At 40.1% G+C, this 23812-nt stretch overlaps 1 protein-coding gene across 7 annotated transcripts in view; it reads left to right on the forward strand.

The window, feature by feature from the left end:
* ENOX1 (ecto-NOX disulfide-thiol exchanger 1) overlaps positions 1-23812 on the forward strand; it is a 454877-nt gene that overhangs the window by 150598 nt on the left and 280467 nt on the right. For all 7 annotated transcript variants that reach the window (XM_069970542.1, XM_069970544.1, XM_069970543.1 and 4 more), the window contains one exon: positions 18678-18732. In XM_069970542.1, the coding sequence (XP_069826643.1) occupies positions 18678-18732 (55 nt within the window). The remainder of the gene's footprint in view (positions 1-18677; positions 18733-23812) is intronic.

Genomic DNA, 23812 nt, shown 5'->3' on the forward strand with positions numbered 1-23812 from the left:
ATACCAGACATGACCAATACCGACACACTGTGACTGAATAACACTGCTATATGGGTAAATACAACCCTGCAGGTATACAGGACCCCAAAACTATACACTACAGGTGCACGGGACCTCCACAAAACTATATACTACAGGTATACAGGACCCCAAACTTTACACTACAGGTATACAGGAACTCCACCAACTATATACTACAGGTATATAGGACCCCAAACTATACACTACAGGTATACAGGACCTCAAAACCATACACTACAGGTATACAGGACCTACACCAACTCTATAATACAGGTATACAGCACCTTCACCAACTCTATACTACAAGTATACAGGACCCCAAATATACTACAGGTATACAGGAACTCCACCAGCTATATACTACAGGTATATAGGACCCCAAGCTATACACTACAGGTATACAGGACCTCCACCAACTCTATACTATAGTTATACAGGACCCTCAAACTATTTACTACAGGTATACAGGACCCCCGAACTATATACTACAGGTATACAAGACCTCACCAACTATACATTACAGGTATACAGCACCAACTATATACTACAGGTATACAGGACCCCCGAACTATACAGTACAGGTATACAGGACCTTCACCAACTGTACACTGCAGGTATACAGGACCTCCCTCAACTATACATTATAGGTATACAGCCCCCCCAACTATGCACTACAGATATGCGAGACCCCTAAAAACTATACATTGTGGGTATACAGAACCCCTCCAACTATGCACTACAGGTATACACTAATTCCACTGATTAACTCAGATGAAACAATACCTTTAGCTTGGCCTCCTGGGCACCTTAGAACAAATCTAATTAACACACTGACACTCTATACCCGGGCAGCGTCGGGTACATTTTCTTGTAATTTATAAAGACACCGTTTGCTTGTTCCTTACGAAGTACAAGGAAGAAATATTTTACTGATGAGAGCCACCTTTGTTATTGGATATTGCTATGTTGATGTTACTCTTCTTTTCAGGACTTAGGGTAGCTTCACACGTACTGGATTTGCAGCGGATTTCACACTGCGAGTTTGCAGCAAAATCCACTGTGAATCCTGGTACAGTAAAGTTGAATGGGGTTACATACCCACAGGAAAATTTTCATTCTGCTGCCAGTATGTAACCCGGCCCCTTTAACCACCCAAGCAGCTTGTGCCCGGAGCATACTGTACGTTACCTGATCAGTGCCGCGGCTGCGTGTGAGGCTCCCGACTCCCGTTGGTCCCCATTAGCCAATCAGTGCTGTAAAAGCCAATCGGCGCTGTAATAGTGTTCACAGCGAGCGGGAAAGAGGAGCAAATGAGCACTGACTTTGCTCGTTTGCTCCTCTATGTGGTCCCGTGTAATAGGGGCTTTACAGTATATGGTTTCTTAATCTTAATGTAGTAATAGGGGTTAGAAAAGAATAGTTCAGCACTGAGAAATGGCAAAGCCTTCAGTCATGCCTCATGTAGAAAAGATTCTGGATTGACAGGCGTGAGTAGATAGTGTGCTGCATTCTTTCCCTTGCGAGTGCATTTACAATTCACATATTATATAATTATAGCTAAGGTCATTCCTTCCCTTTTTATGATAGTTTCCTTTAGTTGTATTGAAAACTTTTATTTCAATTTACTTAAGATCTCATAGAATTGAAGGATAAGGAAGAAGTAAAGATGAGCTGTAGCACAAATGAGTGAACATGTCAAAGATTTTATTACAGATGAATACCATTGTTATGTTTGCCATTGTCTGCTCCTAAGGCCTTGTCACTGCATGTGTGGTGTAATTCACCATGCTTTAAAAGACACGTCGTCTATAGAACGAAGCCTCCAGCTCTATAGGGCTCTTGTACTCTACAAGGCAGCTTTGCTTAAAGACCGTAAAAATGAATAGGGTAAAATTGCCTTGTGACTATTGTCATTCGCCTGCACCATTTGTATCCTCCGTATTCTTCTAATTTGGTATTAGAGGTATTTGAATATTCAGACAGAATGTTCCCTAATGCAGTGTTTTGTTGCTGCCGTCTATTTCATCCTTTGCAGCACTTAGTTTATTACGTGGGGATCTCTTTCAGATTTGTATTCTTGCACCTATTGATTTCCATCCTGCATTTATTTTGAGATTGAAGGAGAAGTAGTCCAGGCGCCGTGTTCACACTGCCATACAACTTCCAGAGAGGATTAGAGGATTTTATTACTTCACATTTCTTCCTGTGCCTTTGAAATACTGTTGCAATGGGCATTTTTCAGCCTTAATGTGACAAGCACACACTGCTGTTTTACCAAATGCATTACGCATAGTTCATGCGAAACATTGGAGGCTTAGGGCAAAATGAGAGCGCGTTACTCTGATAGAACATTGATTTATAGAGGGTTCTCTTGGAGTTGGAAATATTTACTTTCCCCGTATCGTTCTGAAAACAATCACATGTGCATAAATATTCTGTTTCTTAGAAAAATAAAAATGAGCTTTAGCAGCCTTCTCCTCTCAGGAACTGTCTGAAGACATTAGTGTACAGGGGAAGGCAGCCTATGTTCCTGGGACCAGCCTTCTCCTTATCATGCCTTGCTTTTCTGCTGCTCTGGCACATATTATACTCATAGGGGGTTTACCCTCCAAGCCCACACACCTTGTACTCCAAAGTTTCCTAGATCCGTACCTCTTCTTTTTATAACTTTCTGTTGCACTTGCTGTAATTAGAAAAAACCCCTGTGGTGTGAAGCACTATGTGTAAAGAACATAGCATTCCAATATTCAAGTGAAAATCCAATGTGATATTTTATTCGCCTGCTTTACACATGCAGCGTCTCTGCACTGCTCATGAGCTGTTGCATGTATATATAATGGGTGAATAAAGTATCACATTGATATTTCTCCAAAATTGTTGAAGTGCTGCCTTTTTCCCCATACTTCTTCATATATATATATATATATATATATATATATATATATATATATATATATATATATATATATATATATATATATGAGATTTATCAAACATGGTGTAAAGTGAAACCGGCTCAGTTGCCCCTAGCAACCAATCAGATTCCACCTTTCATTTTCCAAAGAGTCTGTGAGGAATGAAAGGTGGAATCTGATTGGTTGCTAGAGGCAACTGAGTGAGTTTCACCTTACACCATGTTTGATAAATCTTCCACTATGTTTCCGCATTGTTCTAAAGCCTCATTTTATTATTTTTGCCAAAACCAGAAGCGGGTGCAGTGCAGAAAAAGTGCGAATGGTTCTATTAACAGTGCTGGTTCCACTTCAGGTTGGGATAAAAAAAAAAAACTGACCAAAATATAGTGTAAATGAAGAGGGGATTCATGTAGCACATAGTACATGCATATTGGGTGTTTTACCTGTCACTAAACCCCTGTGCCCTTTTGATCGCTTTCTATGACAAGTGAGAAACACATCCTGCTTTAAATTATTACCATGAAACAAAAAGCTTTTGACGTCATAAAGACATAGCAAATGTTTTGATCGGTTGGAGTCTTGATTCCTAGAGGCAGGGAGAAGTGCTTGGCTAAGGGCTTCTCTCTCCATGTATTTCTTCGCTAAAGGATTTGGGCTTTAAATCTTTTTATAGAATCTGTCTCCTGCATTAGGGAGAGATGGGAAGATACATGCTTATGTAAGCATATTTTTTCATAGGTGGGCTGCTGCAATTTATAATTTCCCTACATATCTGCATACCCTACTGTTCCACAGTTGAAACGCCCCTCCTATAGATTGCTGTGATACTGTACCACGGTGGACTATATGACTTACAGTAAATGCATGGACACAATAAGCTGACACTGCACAGTAGTAACTGTGTAGATTCTGTGATGAGCTGGCAATACTACTCAGTGGGTGACGCCCATACTACTGCTGGAATACTCTATATGCATATAGCCATATGCCATTGCACTGCTGCAAGTTGCATGAATTTACTGTGTAAGCCTTGATGGTTTGTGCTAATATGGTCATGCTAATAGTCATTTTTGATGTGATTCTCCAATGTGAGGTGGACTTTAAAATTTAGAATGCTGTTCAATACAGGATTTTGCATATGGATATACAGGTAAATAGCGGAACTCACCTACAGCAGATATACTACGTGTGATTTTACCCTGATAAAGTATTATTTTTTCAATTAGCTTTTGGCTATTAGTATATTACTATGGTTATGCTTTGTTGTTGGAATCTGTTGGCGCTATACAAATAAATATTATTTATTATTATTATTGTTCTCAGGTGGTTTGGTTATAAAGAGTTAATAGGCAAGAATTACAGAGCAGTTGCATATGGAGCCTCAGATGTGTCACATTTACTGTAGCTGTGTTTTTTGCTGTGCTAATTCGGGGATTAGTTTGTCTCGGTGATATAACACAGAGCTGCTTTCTTGCTCTGGTATGTATCTCCAGATGAAGAGGAGCTTTGACAGTGAAAACGTTAATGAAATTTTTGCGCAAAATGGAAATGATGATAAACTTTTTGTAAAATTTACTCTGGGTCCTGTCTGGGGGTAGTGCTGAATATGGAGTCAAATCATATTTAGGCAATGTTCACACCACATTCATGTGAACATGTTTGGCATATGTGATGGGAAAGATCCTGGTATCTATGAATGTGATAAAATGAGGCTAAAAACACCTTCCTACAGCAGGCCACTGTAGAAAAGTATAGTACAAGGTTTATGGCTGTACATCTTTTTTACATTGGGCCACTGTATGGCTAAATAGTTGTGTATATATAGGAGGTATACCTTGAGGAAATGTTCTTGACATGTTCTCCCGTGGCTCTCATAACTACAATTCCCATCATGTTTGTACAGCCAATGCTTTGCCTGTCCTGGCATGATGAAAATTGTAGTTGTACAACAACGAGGGCTGCCAGTCTGCCAGTTTGACACCCCCTGGTATAGAAGGTAAGATATAGAGATTAGGGGCATACTACCAGTGACTGGTATGCAGTAGTCCCTTAAAGGGGTTATCCAGCACTACAAAAAAGTGGCCTCTTTTTCCCCTCTCTTGTCTCCAGATTGGGTGGGGTTTGGAACTCTGTTCCATTGAAGTAAATGGAGCTTAATTGCAAACCACACCTGAACTGGAGGCAAGAGAGGTGGAAAAGTGGCCATGTTTTTGTAGCGCTGGATAACCCCTTTAAGGGACGCAGAATGTGCAGGTAAGAAGTAACTGCTGGGAGGGGAGAGGGCCGATGATTTTGGTGATATAGCTGTTACATTGGGTTCATGGATCCTGTGGATGTCTATTAAAGGGGTAGTGCGGCGGTAAAAAATTATTCACAGAATAACACACATTACAAAGTTATACAACTTTGTAATGTATGTTATGTCTGTGAATGGCCCCCTTCCCCGTGTACCACCCCCCCACCCGTGTAGTGCATTATACATACCTGATCCGTGCCGACACGCGTCCGCCATCTTGTGCCAAACGTCATCTTCGGCCGGCCGGCCGGCCCGCACACCTTCGATCTTCCCGAGTGCCGGCCGCGTCATCAGCTGCTCGGCCGCGTGTCGGCACGGATCAGGTATGTATAATGCACTACACTTCCGGGTACACGGGTGGGGCTGGTGGGACACGGGGAAGGGGGCCATTCACAGACATAACATACATTACAAAGTTGTATAACTTTGTAATGTGTGTTATTCTGTGAATAATTTTTTTTACCGTCGCACTACCCCTTTAATCCTTATGTGTTTTCCTGCAGAGTATATATTGCCTAAAGAATTTTAACAAAACATAAAGACTTTAACCTGTTTTTATGCGTATGTCATTTCTTATTACAACCCTATAAAGACAAGCACTTTTGCTGTAATTTATGCAGCATGGGTGAGACCTTTGCAGTGTGGAGAATAAGCCCGAGGAGCATCAGTTGGAGAAAGAAGACCTTCTTTAGTGAATGTAGATCGTCCTGTGGCATTGCTGAAAACTAGCATTAAACTTGATGTTGCCTGCATGTGTAATGTCTAGTGAAGCCAGAGTGCACATTAAAAGGTTGATGTCTGGTGTTGTAAATTCTATTTTCTTCTATTTAGCTTCTAATGAGTCTGGTACAGGATTAAAATATCAAGCGACCTTCCTGAATGTGTAATGTTACAACACAGCAATGCTTTCACTATCTTAAGGCAGTGAACTATTTACAATATACTGTAGTATTATTGTACCAGCTGTGCGCAGAAGTTATGAGAGGGCAAAATTCCAATTTTTGTAGTGTTTTCTTAAAGTGCAGAATCACTGGGGCATACTTCCACAGGGGCATATTTATCCCATTGAACGAGGCCTATCCTTGTGCAGGCTGCAACACTTCATGGCAACATCCAATTTCTACCTTGGATCCCCTATTAAAGGGGCTATCTAGGAAGAACACAGCTACTGTCCCCAGGTTTTATGTCTGTAATTGCGATTTGGCTCCATTTACTTCAAGAGAACTGATCTGGAAGAAAGCAGCAGTGTTTTTGCGAGCCCTTTTAAATACAATGAACATCAGAAGCGTAAAACAGACTTGCAGCGCTCACCCTCCATGTAGTTGTCTCTACAGCCTATGGTGGATTTATGTTTTCCAGGACTTCCTAGGGCAGCATCCAACTTCTGCAGCCACAGGGAATCAAACACTAAGCGTTCGGAAAACATAGTCAATCCCGAACATTTTGACAATGTTGCTCCACACGAGTGCTAATGGTAGCATGGTACCGGTCTGTAGAGGGTCACACCACTTTAACAAGGGAACAGTAGCTCCTAGTTTTTTTTTGTTTTTTTCTCAGGAGTGTATTCAGGAGGAGGAGTGGCACAACACAATAGTTTAGATTTACTAAATCTGTAATTTATTTTACCAGGTTAATTTAGACTAGACATCCTGTGCTAGAGTTAAGAGTGGCAGGTCGAGATAGGTCATAAGCCCTTTTACGTAATAATCGGGTTGGCATGATTTAATTTAGTTGTAATAGGTAATGGCTTCTTCGATAAGCTCAATTTGGAATTAATGTAATTGGCCATTATGAAAGATGAATTTTAACTGCAAATTAAGGAAGTCTTGAATGAGCTGGAGATTATATCTTAATTTCCCATTAGACAACTCTTAGTGTGCAAAGACTGTTTCTGATGGAAAGGTTATTCTTATTTTTTTGTGTGTGTGTGTGTAATATATATATATCACCCATTACAGTGATTCACAGGGTAATTGGTCTTTCTTGCTTTCTTCCAGAAACAACACCACAATGTCTTATGCAGCTCATCTCCAGGTGTGGCACTATCTTTCTAGAGGAAAACGGCCCCGTTTTTGTAATTCTGGATAAGCCTTTTCCTGCCCCTTTTATTATATTGCCAAGTGCAAAGTCATGATAAAGACTTTAGGAATTTGTGAAGATTGCAGGTGTCTGGAAGCAGTACTATCGTGTAAGGACAGGAAAGCAAGTTTTAGTATTCTTGACGTTAGAATATGGTGAAATCGCCCCTCTGCTCTCCTTTTTACAGTGGTGTTCTTATAACCTGTCCAAATGCAGCACATAAATGTCCCTGGCGTTCTGTATACTGAGATATATGTGTGAGTTTGATTTATCAAAGCTTACAGCATGCTGACAAATCTTTACCACCGCAGTATCCCTCAGGTCACAAGTTACTTTGCACATTTTATCAAGTGAACGGATTGGAAATTGAGGAAATTATTTAAAGGGGTAGTCCACCAAAAAAAAATTTCTTTCAAATCAACTGCTACCATGAGGTGCCAGAGATTTGTAATTTACTTATATTAAAAAATCTCAAGCCTTCCAGTACTTATCAGCTGCTGTATGCCCAACAGGAAGTTGTATTATTTCCAGTCTGGAGAGCAGGAGAGGTTTTCTATGTTGATTTGCTCCTGCTTTGGACAGTTCCTGACATGGACAGAGGAGGCAACAGAGAGCACTGGGTCAGACAGGAAAGAAAACACCACTTCCTGCTGGACACACAGCAGCTGATAAGTACTGGAAGACTTAAGTTTTTTAAATAGAAGTGAATTACAAATCTCTGGCACTTTATGGCACCAGTTGATTTGAAAGAAAAATTTTTTGGGTGGACTACCCCTTTAAGTGGCAACATCCACAGAGCAGCGAGAGCTTTGTGATGAAGGCATTATATTCAAATAGGTGGAAGAAGAGACTCTGCGAGGCTTTATCCAGAGAAATGCACACTGGCCATGACCTGCTGTTTCTGAGATAAAGGCCTGAAATCCTTTTGTAATGAGGCTTCACCCATAGTGTAGATTACTTGCTGTACTGTCCTTTACTGTGAATTTTCCTCTGCTTCTTTTGATGTTTACCAGTTATTTTTAAGCCTCTTTTCACACTGCTTTTTTAATGCCTGTTTGCAGTATGCATTGAGGAAGGCCCCCATTACCTGAAGTGTTATTTGGGATTCTGCTTAGGTGTTTTACATGTGGGCTTACTTTTATTTGCTGTGTGCAATAGTGCTATATGCTGCACTACTACACAAAGAAGTATATAGTGAGGCTGTGTTCACACATAGGATTTTCATCAGTCATTTTTCAACCAAAATCAGGAGTGTAATTGACCGGATTATTGTAATGGAAAGATTTGCATCATTTCTGAGTTTTCAACCAACTATTGGTTTTGGTTGAAAAAGGACTGCTAGAAATACTATGTGTGAACATAGGGGGAGATTTATCAAACATGGTGTAAAGTGAAACTGGCCCAGTTGCCCCTAGCAACCAATCAGATTCCACCTTTCATTTTCCAAAGAGTCTGTGAGGAATGAAAGGTGGAATCTGATTGGTTGCTAGGGGCAACTGAGCCAGCTTCACTTTACACCATGTTTGATAAATCTCCCTTGTATAAATGTATTTTTAAACAGAGTAAAAGAGTAGCCTATGTAATGATAGATGCTGCGAAAGTCTCCTGCATATAACGAACACAGAGGGAAGCGCCTTACCTTTCACATTGCCTTATAGATAGATACACTAAGGAAAAACTTTTCTTATTTGTAAAAATATTTTACGTCTTGTGCTGTATATGTCTATACCACTGTTCGAAACTTCATTCAGAGGCCTTGAAAGTAGTTCTGTCAGATTTGTAAGGGATAAAAAAAGCTACATACTACATTATTCTTACCTTCGAAATGATAGACACACAACAGAACCTTCTGGACTCCATTATGAGTCAGTGAGGTCCACCAGGAACAGAACTGGTAGTGCCATCACGGTTTCCATTAGAACAGAAGCCATGATGGTGGTGTGAACCGAGTTTTAAAGGTTCTGTCCACTTTTTTTATCATTTTTTCTTTTATACCTGAAATAAATTCTCCTGTGTTGCCATAGTTACATGCAACAAATAAAATAAACCATGTCACCTGTTAGTTCCATCTGCCCCCTCCTACTGTTTGTAGGTTAGCAAAAAGAAGGTGAAATAGAAGAGTAACAAGTGATAAAAACAGAAAGCTCCTGTCCAGTCATGTTTTATCATTAAACAAATGGAGTGATTTTTTTTGTACACGTTCAAGAATATGGAAAAGTTTTATTTTTTAACACTGAGCAAACATGTTATATTAATTCTTGTTCTAGTTTTCTACATTTAGAAACATGGATTGTAATTCTTATGGGAACTAATAATAGTAGCTTTTTTGTTTGTGACTGTTGCTTTAGCTAGAGGCCTAAAACCTTAGAGCCTCAACTCTGTGAGATATCTGTGAGATTGAAAGTTAAAGTGTACCTGTTATTTGTTTATTTATTTTTGCAGAAATCAATAGTACAGGCGATTTAAAGAAACTTTGTTATTGAGTTTATTAGCTGAAAAAATAATTTTTATTATGAGAAAGCAGTTTGAACCTCTTCCCCTTTCATCTTTGTTCGCTATGGAGAGGGGAGGGGTGGAGGGAGATGAGGCACCAAAACAGGTCAACTAATAGTTAATTTACAGCTACATTACTGAGCTATCTTCTCTAAAGTCAGCACTGACCTCTCTGACCTTTGAATACAGGCTTTCTCAAAGCTCCTGCTGTGTAATGCTTTGTTCTCTGCTTTCTACTGCCGACTGATCTCCCTTCTCCCCCCTCCCCCCTCCCCTCTTCATAGAACAGACAGGGGCATGTCTGATGCAACAAGACACAATTTCCTGATAATGAGCAGTGAATGAGAGAGAGGAGGAGGAGGGGACCTGGGGAAAGTGTTTTTGAATGCAGATAAGGGTATATTTGCCTAATAAACCCAATTACAAAATTTCTTAAAATCGCCTGGACTATTGATTTCTGCAAAAAAACACTTTAACACTCTCACTTTTCACTTTCTTCTTGCATTACAAAAACTATAACTATCTACTGAGACAAATGAGGACTTGTTTTTTGGGGGACCAATTGCACTTTGTAATGACAACTCTTATTTAAAAATAAAAAAATAAATATAAATATATATAATTATATATAATATAATATATAACTGCAGCACACTCCAAATGCTAAGGTGCATGCATAATATATTTTTAAACTGAAATACCGCCATAGAAAAAATGAGGTGCTTAGCATACCATTTGATCTAATGGTGTATACCAGGGGTACTCAACAACTTGTGAAGGTCCACTTACCAGGGTCTATTGTCAGATGAAGGTCTGAGCTGAACATCATTTGTTAACGTATTGCGCTGGCCCAGTAGTATATAGACCCTTGCACTCTCCCACAGTAGTATATAGCCCCCCCTGTGTGCTCCCCTAGTAGTATATAGCCCCCCTGTGTGCTCTCCTAGTAGTATATAGCCCCCCTGTGTGCTCCCCTAGTAGTATATAGCCCCCCTGTGTGCTCCCCTAGTAGTATATAGCCCCCCTGTGCGCTCCCCCAGTAGTATATAGCCCCCCTGTGCGCTCCCCCAGTAGTATATAGCCCCCCTGTGCGCTCCCCCAGTAGTATATAGCCCCCCTGTGCGCTCCCCCAGTAGTATATAGCCCCCCTGTGCGCTCCCCCAGTAGTATATAGCCCCCCTGTGCGCTCCCCCAGTAGTATATAGCCCCCCTGTGCGCTCCCCCAGTAGTATATAGCCCCCTGTGCGCTCCCCCAGTAGTATATAGCCCCCCTGTGCGCTCCCCCAGTAGTATATAGCCAACCTGTGCGCTCCCCCAGTAGTATATAGACCCTCCCTTTTGTTCTCCCCAGTAGTATATAGCCCCCCTGTACGCTCCCCCGGTAGTATACAGCACTCCTGCTGTGTGTTCCCCCAGTTATATAGCCCCCCTGTGCTCCCCCTCCCATATAGCATATAACATAAAAAACAAAACACTTATACTCACCTGGGTCCGGGCGTCTCGTCTTCTCTTCCCCTCTTATGGCTGCACTACAGCGGTCACCAGAGGCTGCTCTCCCCTTGTCCTGGCGCCGGCGCTCCAGTGACATCACTCGAGTGCCGAAACCAGAGACAGGACAGTGGCCTCTTGTGACCACTGCGGCCACAAGAGTGACTGACTGGGAGGGAGCCGATGTCAGTGCTGCTGCATGGTAACTATGAGCGCTCGTTACGAGCACTCAAAGTTACTGTGCAGAGGGGGGGGGGGCAGCGCAGCTCAGTATACAGGTATACTGAACTGCAGCAGGGATCCGGACATCTGGTCCGCCAGTGGAGGACTCCTGGTATATACTATCCCACTACTGTAAGGGTATGGTCACCCTGAGATGGTTGAGGAAAGTTTTCTGCTTGAAATTCCTTGCCTTTTCATCTCTTTTCAGGCCCTATTGACTTTTATAGGATTCCTCTGTCTAGCAGAATCCGCCCAAAGAATTGATAAATCTTTGCATTATTTACTCAGAAATCGCCCCAGGATCATGTAGGACTTTAGGAAGAAGCTGCTGAGCCCGATCCCCTGTACACGAGTGTGATAAATAACTCTGCTGGTGTCTGACTGGCCATTTACAAAGGAGTCGATGTTGGGAGTCAGAGTCTTTGTCTGATAAAATTAAAGTCTGAGTCAGAGCTGCAACTTGGCAACTCCACAGTGCCCAGATGGTAAGGTGACCTCACAAACGGGACGGACCCTACACTATAGATATTCCTCTCTTGAGTATATACCCACACACCCTGGGTAAAGTATGTATGCAGGAACTGCTGATGTCATAGAAAGCAGAGCGTAAGGGCTCTTCTACCTGGACATTACTACATTGACTGCATAGCAAAGCTTTACATACAGGCCTGTGTGATCTTTGTTTGATCGACCTTGCCCCATTTAATGGCTGCATAAATTATTGTTTCAGCCAACGTTCTGTTTGCTTGTCTGCAGGGCATGTTTCCACGGGGAAGTGATCGGCAGCAATTTCTTGGTTATTGGTCCAGGTAAAAGGACCTTTAGTTATTGTTAGATGTGCTCACTATATAGAGCTTAGCAGACTTGCTAGAATGCAGTTTTTCTATAAGAACATTGAAGTTTTGCCACAGAACCTGCTGAGCTGTCTCTTGTAGTTTTTACAGTTTTGTTTTTAAGCGTCTTCTGCACAAGCCTTTTACTTGTACTATCGTTTAAAGGTTACTTCCAGAAATGTCAGTCTTACAAGCAAAATTATTGTGTTGATATGAGAAGCTATGCAACATTACTTTGTCTTACAAAAGATCACCGTATAAAGTTCAGTGTTGGAAAAGTATGAGAATTTTGAAACAATTGGGGACAATTGTGAAGTCTGTGTAGATGATATGTTTTCCCTGTAGAAAATGCTGCTAATGGAAAGCAAAATATAGGAGTAAAAGCCAAATGGAAAGTATGGTATTATAGCAAAACAACACTTGAAAGGAGGCGATTTTGTTTGAAAGTAAACTATATATAAATATCTTTCTGCATACTGCTACCTATTAAAGCTACTGTGCAAGTGACTAAAGGGGTGAGAAAAAAAAATGAATCGGCTTGTGTAAGAAAGTTGTTCATATTTGTAAATAACTACTTTTTAAAAACCTCAAACCTTCCAGTACTTGTCTGCTGCTGTATGTCCTGCTGGAAGTGGTGTATTCTTTCCTTTCTGACGAGATACTCTCTGCTGCCACCTCTTTCATTGACAGGAACCGTCCAGAACAGTCACATCCCCGTAGAAAACCTCTCCTGTCACAGACAAAAGTGACAGCACCATGTCATACTGAAAAGAACACACCACTTCCTGCGGGGCATACAGCAGTTCGAAGACTTGAGATATTTAAATAGAAGTCATTTACACATTTTTATAATTTTCTGATACCAGTTGATTTAAAAACAAGTTTTTTCACCTGGAGTAACTTTAACTAATGTTTTTCCCGTCACCCTTTTGGTGTCGCCAGCTTCTTCCAGGGGCCCCGAAAGAAGATGGTGCATCAGTGGAACACACGTCAGGTGCGCTTCCTGTTCATTCTTAGTTTGCCACCTACCTTCTGGGAGGTACACCTCTTGTATTCCAGCCAGTGATCTCAGTATTAGGCCGGGTTCACACTACATAAAAAACACTGGCGTATTTCATAACGGCCGTATTTGCGCAAATAATGGACGTTATTTTGCAAATAACGGCCGTTGTTTGCGCACATACTGCCGTTGTTATGAAATACGGCCGTGTTTTTTCCGTAGTGTGAACATAGCCTTAGGCTACATTTACACATGGTTTAACAGCTGTTAAACTGCCGGCCGCCGGCCTGCATTCAGGACGTCCTGCAGCTAATACCTCCTGGCTGCAGAAAATTCTTTTCTTGTAATTGTCTTGCAGGCACCGGCGGGTGTACCCACAAATCAATTAGCCACTCACTTCAATGTAATGTGTGGCCGCTACTGCACTTTACATTGTGTGAACAGATATTCTTTCCGAACGCTGTTCATTGAACAGTGTGTGGAAATAATAGGCAGGTACATTATTTTAACTTAACGCTGTTGGAACGCAGTGGACGGCATTGCATTGACTTCAGTGCAATGCCGCCCCTGCAGTAAAGAACAGAAGCTGATCCATTGCAATCAGCATCCGTTCTTTACCTAAAATGTGTGAACACATCCTTATTGCGTACCCGATTTAAGCTGATTTTTTGCATTGCAATGCTTACGGTCTGTGCTACGATCTTTCATCTGCCTAACATAGTGCAGTGTAAACTGTTGCATAGGTAAAGGGTACTTGGTATAGGCATGCGGATACCGAATGTATGTGTTATACCTGATGGTGTTGGCAATTATTGTTTTGTTTGTTACCATTCCCTCCCTGAGGTTTTTATATGTGTGCTATCCAGCATAGAAGTAACTTTTTGGTTCCTTTTGAAAGCCCCTTGTCTTTTCCTGCTATGAGACAGGGTCTGTATATTTCCTTTGTTCATGTTGTATTGTTGTTGTTTTGTTTTTTTGTTTTTTTTATAATAGTGTTCTGATATTCAATAAAATGTGTTCATTATCTTCCTTAGAGATGATTATTTTTTCTTTATTTGGTTTATGGTATATTGCGCGGACGTCACAATGTCAATTCTTATACATTTTGTGGAGATGACTTTTAGATCTTTATTTCAGTACAGTTATAATCTGTTAACTGTAAGACTTAGTTATAGACTTCAGTTGTGGATTTCTGAACCTTTTCCACCCCCCTCCATCGAGTCAGAGTACACTCTTTATTGGCCAGGAGCAGTAACTCTAGTAAGCAGTGTTACTTGCTGTAGGGTGTATTTTGTGTAAGCTTTTATCTTTGCAGGCACGCAGTGTTTTGTCTCTTTACTCTGTGTAGGCTATTGTCAGTGATGACAAAGCTGTTCTTGGCTGTTTTTCATATCTTATCCTTATGCTTACAAATCCCTTATCAAGTGTTAGAGTGATCCATCATAATTTCCTCCATGAATCATGACTCCATCATTGTTTACCAGCAGAAGTGAGATGACTCGCACGATGAATAGTATAATGGCATGTCACATGAATTGATGGTATTGATGGCGCTGCAAGAACAAGCGTGAAACACCTTTTTTTTTCTTGTTCATTTTTTGTGTTAATTTTATTGCCTACAGAAGAGTAATCCTACCTCAGCCACCCTCCTGTCACAGACGTATCAATCTTCTTAGTTCATTGCAATATCTTAATGTTATAATATATCCGGCAGACATCTCTTTTTCCACATTAGAGAATGGGGCAGTATAGTTGGTAGTGGCCATTGCTCTCACCCTCTGATGTCATCTATAAAAGTTTATTTTTTTAATCTTGTAAAATCAGGCAGTGGAAACTTTTTGCTCGTAATTGATTATTTTAGAAATACCTCAAGTCTTTATTTTCAGCAATCTTCTTGTTGTTTTACATTGGAATACTTTAATCTAAAATCTCTCCAATAGAGACATACAGACTTCTCCTGTCATTCCTATTAAACTAACTCTATTGGTTGTTCACCCAATATGTATAAAGTTTTGTGTACGCTAATGGTAATGCATTTTCTCCATAAGCAATAAATTTCTGATTCATGGTGGTCTCGCTATGGGACTCTTGCTTATTGGGAGTCTGAGGGTATCGCGGCTACTGTTCTGCATGAAGGGTCCATAATCATGCTCTGGTGTTTTAATAGCATCCATACACTTCAATGAAGAGACTACTGTGTGCACCTCAGTCATCTCTAAAGTCTGTCTCTGCTTAGAAAAAGCATCTATTGGATCTCTGTTCTCAAGGGGCTATTGAGGGGAGATCTTATTTATCTGGATATGACATACATGTTTAAGATAGGAACACTGTAGTAAATAAAATTAGAAAGTCACTCAGGGTGATTTAAAAAATAAAAAAAGAACCAATACTCACTTGCCCTGATCCTACACAGCTGCCAGTATCTCGATGGCAACCTGCCTCAGTTACCTACAGGCTGAGTGGGCAGTTGTTGTTGTGTCAGTGCATCTTAGGAACCGGTAAGCCCCAGGGGCTGACATATGTTGAAATAGCTTATATAGATTGCTCTATATATATCTTCACTCTTATACCATATGTATTCGCTTTCTATCCACTTATAGAATCATAAAAGTCTGCTTTGCTTATATATATATATATATATATATATATATATATATATATTTAGATTTAGATTTATTTATGAATAGAAAATAAAGTACTTGCTACAAGAAGGATTTATTCCCTAGAAGTAGTAATTCCATGGTGTAACCTAAAACCTTAAAACTCTATATTTTGCATATTTCTGCTTGGGTTTAGTGAGTGTGAAACAAAGCTCAGCCGTAGTAGCCAGGGCGCGCAAATATATATGCAGCACTTGATAAATCCAAGCACAGCAATTTGCATCAAGACATCAATATGTGGAAATTGTGTTTCACTGGGGATACACATCCTGCTGCAAAATTCGTCTCAAAGCATTTATCCAGGCTTGAAAAGTGAATGTATTGAGTGTTGTGGAGTGGAATGTATCTTACCCCAGGATAATCATTTTCATCATGATTAGAGGTGTAACTCTTTGTCTTCTCGTGTTTGTGGATGACTTGGAAAGGGACAGAATAGAGAACAGTCTGACACATTTTATTTTTTTATCTTTAATCTGCTTGCGCCCCCCTCCCTGTTCCCCTGATATTGATTTGCAGCAGTTGCATGTCAAGCAGCGCAGGGAACATATCTTGCGGCTCCTCTTTGTACACCAATTAGGCTGCTGTAATTTCCATGTTGGCTTTCTTACTGATATGGAAGCTTTCCCTGGTTAGCCGGGATATTCTCATCCGGCATTAGTGCAGTAATATAATGATTTATTAAGGTGGTGGAAGAAATATTGATTTCACTAATAGCTTCAGCCTTGGCATATAATGCTTTACATTTTACTTAGCTTAAAGGGACACATGCTTTATCTGTGTTCTCGCATGCTGCTGGCCATGAATATTTAGATTGCTGGAAAGGATTAGTATTCTCGGTAGTGCTCAAAGGTACCCAAGTCAGGGACTGATTTACTAGGTAGAGAGCATTCATAATATTACACTACAAAATGTGATCTGCTGTAATACATTAAAGCCAGTGCTGCCATTTACTTCATTCTAAAATGAAGCAGTATGTATATATTACCGAATATTCAAAGTATCTTTTGTGTTGCTTAGCATAAATATTCTTTATGGCCTAAAAAGCACATTTATCATTTAATGAATGCACAGTTTGTTGCATCCTAGTAAAAGTATGCTATACCCAAGGTGACAACACTGGGGAAGTGAGAAAAACTAATGAAATATAACACACTTCAACAATATTTCTTGACGATTTCTTTATATAGTATATGGAAGAAATATACAGTCTTACATTAAAGATGTTGATCACCCAAGGTGCACAATATGAAATAAAGGATCGGAGGAGGGGTAGAATTCTCATTGCCCAGCTCAGGGTTTACTTATAGTCTACATCAGTAAGAGCTCACATCAGAGTGCGTATGTAGTCATTGCGGTCAGCATCATCGCGGAGAAGCATCAACGTACAAACATTAGTGATGTTTTGAGGGGCAAAGCCCTCTTTTTCATGCAAATCTGCCTGCACCAAAAATGTAGCGGGATTTGTTCCAAAAAAACCTTGACATTTTAAGTCTATGGGGGAGTGTAAAGTGAAACTGGATCAGTTGCCCCTAGCAACCAATCATATTCCACTTTTCATTCCTCACAGATTCTTTGGAAAAGGAAAGGTGGAATCTGATTGGTTGCTAGGGGCAACTGAGCCAATTTCACATTACACCATGTTTGATAAATCTCTCCCTATGTTCCTACAACCAGAAATGACGTCACTACCAATAGATGGACGTCTTTTGGTGCCAAAATGGCAGCTATCCAGAAAGACAGCAATCATTTTCCCATTATGGGAACATTGCTTCAGTGTGTCCAAGTAGTTTCCGACACTTTTTTTTGCCATGCTCAATAAGAGGCTTTATTAAAAGGGGTCAAGATCTCAGTATAGGAAATCATTTTTTTGTGGGTGTAAAACTAAGCCAACTAATAGAAGGTTACACTGTTTAAAAAGGACACCATTTTGGATTATCTTCCCCATGTGACTTAGAGTGACACTGTCACCTCCTTTTTGCATTCTGACATCTCAGGTGTAAAGGGTAAATTTAGCGTTTTTCATACCTTATTTCATATCATACGTCATGGTGCTTGTTCAAGTAAAAAGTGTCCTTTTATCAACTGCAGATTGTATTAAGTGGGCGTGGCCTCGCTGCATTAGCACCACTTAGCCCCACCCACAACACCACAGTTGGCCCCCGCCCCCTCATCGGCCATTGGAACAGGCTGGACGAAATGTCTAGACCCCACCCCCTTTACGTCGGCCAACCAATGGGCGTCAAGGGGCGGGGTCAACGGTGCCGGTCACGCCCACTTAATACAATCTGCAGTTGATAAAAGGACACTTTTACTTGAACAAGCACCATGACGTATGATCTGAAATAAGGTATGAAAAACGCTAAATTTACCCTTTACACCTGTGTAGAGATGTCAGAAAGCACAAAGGGGGTGACAGTGCCACTTTAAGGGCCACATTCATCCCATTGCCTATTTTTTGTGGCTACTGAAAATCCATCACAAATGCAAACTGGTGAATGAGAATATGAACAAGGTCTAGTTCTATGCCAATAAGGTATCATTATAGTACTCATAATTTCATCACAGTTTTATTCCCATCAGCATTACAATAAACATTTACGTTTTTATATTGGCACATATGCTCATTTTGCATCCGGAAAACCTTCCTAATCTTTTATTTTTATTTTCCAGATTAATCTGACCTTTTGGAGTGTGAAATTGCTGAAGACACGTCCATTACAACCAGGTAACTTTATTTCCCGCTACCTTCCACTTATTTTTGTTTTGCAGGTATAGTAGGAATGTGCTGTGTAGTGCAGTCTCTTTGAGGGAAAATAATAGTCGCTGCATATTTCAGCAAATCTGTTGCCCAGCAGATTTGTTAAGCCCTGCTGTGAAGAATTAGGCTGTGCCATTCGATTCACCTTCAAATAGTATTGTGTGTTCTTTGTTGGGGGAAAAAAAAAGTATATTTTCTCTTTTTTTCCTCTCTATTTTGCTGTTTTGTTTAATCTCTAAAATAAAATTTTGGTCTGAGACTGTAGCGGTTCTGTGGAGCCATTATTATTTTAAGGTTTCTCATAAAACCCATCTCCATGGGAATAGGGAGGCAGTAGAAGGTCATATGATTTTATTCTTTTCACCCCCTATAGTAATTACATTACAATGTCCAATATTAAATTATTTTCGTCATCTCTTTAAATGTATGCAATGCCCTCTTTGTGGTCTATTTTTATTCTTGGTCCAATAAACTTATTTGCCTTGCAAGCGATTTCTTGAAACTGAAAACATACGGCGGTTATTGCTGACCTAGAGCTTCCTATAATAAGGCATTCTATTGTTAATCATTTTACTCTTATTAGCTGTTCCAATATAGACCGCTAAGTATCCATTTTTATGTCTGTGCTACAAAAAGTACACTGTACTGCAGCATACAGTACTCACAATGTGAATATTCCAAGCATACTCTACTAGTGACTATGTTTGGTCTGTTTCCGATTGTATACTTTTATTTTGCAGAGCTCAAAAGCTTAGTCCACCGCGCAGTTACATTGCAGGAGCTGTGAGCAGAGTATACAGAGTGGTCCCAACAACATGAGTTTTTTTAAATGTACTGAGCAAAGTGGTTTTATCTGTGCTTTCCGACACAATACACTGCTGCTTCTTAAAGGGAGTTTGTTCTGCTGCCTGAACTACTTGCAGCATGAAAGACTGACAGGCTCCCCTTTTACAGTTATCTATGATTACTTTAGAATGGCTAGAGCAATCATACATGTAACTTTTGGCTACTTGATCGGGAATGTTGCTGATTGACAGGTTTCTTCCTGTTCGTGTATAGGGAGAATAGAGTAAACCTCCCTAAATACTCTGATTCCTTTAAATCCAAAACATATCAGTCCAAATGATACAATGTGGAAAGAACATATAGAGCTATATATATGGTAGGATGTTGCACTGTAATACTGAAGTTATTACATTGCATAGTAAGGGCCTTTGATACAGTAGGTACAGTATTAGGCCACGTTCACACAACTTAAACTTTCTATTAATTACGGCCGTTGTTGCCGATTTGCAACAACGATCGTTATTAATAGAAAATGAACATTGTGCTGCAGATAATGGAATCCTGGCTGGAGTGTATACACATAGTATACACTCCGGCCGGGATTGCAGGCGGCCACAACAAAAACTGATGATACTTTTGTGCGGCTGCTATTTATTGAACAGCGGCTGCACAACCCTGATAAGTCACACAATGGAGAGTGCGGCTCTGACTGCACTTTTCATTGTGTGCTATGGTGAATTGGGATGCAGGCGCAGCCATGTGCATCACAACTAGATAGAAATAAACTTTACTGGCCGTTCTGTGACACGGCCGGTGTCATACGAACATGGCCTTAGATACAAAAAAGGTTCAATGTCAGAATGAATAAATGATAGTAAAAGTATATGTGTATATGTCTGTGTGTGTGTGTGTGTGTATATATATATATATCTCCTGCTTTAATCTTTGTATTTGTCGTTGCCAGGGAACCTTCCTGGATAAAGTAATAGAAAGATGGTCACGCTATCTGCAGCTGTGCTAATTCTTATACATTTACATAACTAATATATATGAAATAAGAAGTACTATCAGTTTTTTTTTTTAGCTTGAGCGTATAATGTGATGGTTCCCTTTTCTACTTATTTATTTCCATGACTGCTTTTACGGCTGATCCTACCTTTTAATTAGATTATCCGTATGTCTTGTTCGTAACATTTTCGTCTTGAAAAGGTCTATACTTTACATCGAACCAGTTGGAACGTCCTCGCTGCGGACCCACTCATTAATCACATGCTTTAGTTAGAACTAATTTTACCAGTGCAGATCTATTATCCCCAAATAAATAATTCTCTTGTAGTAAGACCCAGATAGTATCTTGCACTTACAATTATCTCCCACACGCCATAAGAAAAGCAATGTGTCCTGACAGAGTGCGGCACAGATTGAGCAATAACTACATTCTTCACAGATGATTAAAAATCACATTTCTGAAATAGAATTGCTTCATAAAAATGTGCGCTCTGGGAATCATTGCAATAAGTCCTGCAGCACAACTGGGCTTTAAAGACTATTCCCGAAAAGAGAGGCGACTATTACCAAACAAGTCAAGTTCCTGTAACTTTTACTCTATTTCTAACATATTTTTTAGTGAGATAAATGAAGGTTTGGTAACTGTTATATTGATGAACTACATTAATAGAGCATAGGTCATCAGTATCAGGGTGGGAGTCCATCCCCTGTAGGCAGCTAATCGAATGGGCCTCACTTGAGTTTCAGAGAACTGCAGTACCAGACATAGCCACTACAAAATATATGGAGCTGTACCTGGAAAAAAAAATGAAGAAACCAGAGCACTGTGGGGGCCCTTTTATCAACTGAATGGTGGGAGTACTGGATGTCAGAGACTAGAAGTATTTTAATACATTAATGACTTTTATGACATCCATCATACACATGGGCCTGTCCCTGGTGCATGTACAGAATATAGGCTTCCACAAAAAAATGCTCACAGTCCCTTCATATCATGTTCAGGGCAGTAATAAAAAATTGACTGTTTAATGGGGCAAAAGAGCAATCACAGTGAATAGAAGTATCCGGCATATTAGGTTCTATCATATCAACAATATGTTTACTGTATGTTAAGTTATCTGTGCTGAGCTCGATAGAGCATGCGTGTTTATTTCAATACGAAGAGGAAAATCTCTGAAAGCAAGAAAGAATTGGGCATATTAAAATGGATACATTTACTGTACACCCTAGGAAGTAAGAACACTTGGGAAAGTTCCTAGGTTGTACAGTAAATGTATCCATTCTAATATGCCCAGTCTTTTCTTGCTTTCAGAGATTTTCCTCTTCGGATTGAAATAAACATGCATGCTCCGTCAAGCTCAGCAGAAATAAGTGCATTATTTTAAGGTTCACAGACATGGGAATCACTCTTTCTGTTTGTTAATACATAGTGTTAATGGCTTTTTATTTTTTGTCCTATTTGCATTTGTTTTTTATATTAGGCCCTCAGTCACAGAACCTAATCCTTTAAATGGGTATTTCCTATTCCACTCACTTTACACAGATCAGTAGTACAAGTGAGCATTAAAAAAATCTGTAATGTATTGTTAGAAAAAAAATCCTTAATAGCCTACCTGTCTCCCAACCAAAGTCCTTTCAGGTTATAGTTGCCTATAAAAGTCTGTGGGGGGAGGGGTGTATAGAGAGAGAGGCTGAAGCTGTTTTACAGCAAGTTGTATATTTGTCTGTTCTAATGACATGCTAGATGCATTGAGTTTAAGAGAAAACTTAATTGAAATGTAAAAACATAATAAAGAAATTATACTTTCCCATCCCAGTGCCCCCGCAGCGAATCATCTCCAGCTCACCCTTAGCCACCGGTCTCCAGTTTTCTTCCAGGTCCTGTGTTGTCACAACCTAGCAAGAACTATGCGCTTAGCCAGTCAATGACTGCAGAAGTGTCCCACATTACTGAGCCGTTTTGTGACATCACCGGACCGGGAGCTACAGGAGACCAGCGGGTGATCAGGACTGGTAAGTTTCACTTCATTAATACATTCCCAACACCCCCTGCCCACCTTGGATTTTTACATTTCGCCAGAGTTCTCCTTTAATGACCAACAGATCCTGCAAATGTAATTTATAATTAAAAATGACATATTAATCATGTTTCTAATAATATGTTTCTTTAAACATTTTGACCAGTGTGTTAGTTTGGAACACTGCAGACTGGAAAAATGTATTCTAGAAAAACCGTCATACTGGGACAAATCAGTGACAGCTCTATTGTACACAGATGCACCTCTGTTACTCCCAAGGTGAGAAGGCTGTACTGACTCATCACTTTATAAAGACTGTAATAATCTGTGACATTTCTCTGTTAATTTCAGCTGCCATAAAGCACACACGCTGCTATATTGCATATGCAAATATTACAGGAAGGTGTGTCTACAATACAAATTTAGGAGTCTAGCAAAACTTTTTTTTTTTTTATGTCACATGACTTCTTCATTTAGGCTCCCCTCTGCTGCTGATCAACCATGTCTTGGCTTTCTGGTTGCAGCTATTTATCCCGCTATCACAGAGCCCCTACTGTAAACTTTAGACTCATGAGCTCACAGACTTCACATCAAGCATGTATTGCAGGGAGAACAGGTAAAGAATACATACTCTGTTGTCTTAAAGGCTATAGACAACTTTGAAGAGTTTTTTTTTTTTTTTTTTGTGTGTTGTACTGTATTCAGGTACAAAAAACCCTCACCCCATAGTTAAAATAAAAATGTCTCATTTGCAGAAATGTGCATTAGTTGCAGTAAGGCTGTGATGGAAGAGAGAGGTATCCACTGCTATTTCCATTTTGATACAGTTAAATTTTTTTTGCTTAGTATTGCCTGTAAAACCTCTGCAGTATTGAGCTCTCTTTTCTCTCTACACTTGTACACAGTCAATATAATTTTTACACTGCAGACTGCCTTTTGTGAGCTCTCCTCTTTTTTTCTCCAGTATGTGCGAGAACTACCCTCCAAGGATCCTCCTCCCCCTGTTGACTGTCTGAGCTGGTGTGTTAACCTTCCCCCTACCTGCTGCTATCTTTAACAATGAAGGCCCTACACTGAATGATTATTATTATGGTATAGCTCATGTTGAAAGGCACAATGTCAACTGATCGTGGTCTTTCAACAGGCTGAGATATCGCAATTTTGTCAGCGGCGGTCTCTAGCATGTTTCTCTGTGCTGACTTCAATAGGCCGCTCGAACAATCTAAGGATCTTTC

The sequence above is a fragment of the Dendropsophus ebraccatus genome, chromosome 5 (genome assembly GCF_027789765.1).
Source record: "Dendropsophus ebraccatus isolate aDenEbr1 chromosome 5, aDenEbr1.pat, whole genome shotgun sequence".
NCBI classification, from domain to species: domain Eukaryota; kingdom Metazoa; phylum Chordata; class Amphibia; order Anura; family Hylidae; genus Dendropsophus; species Dendropsophus ebraccatus.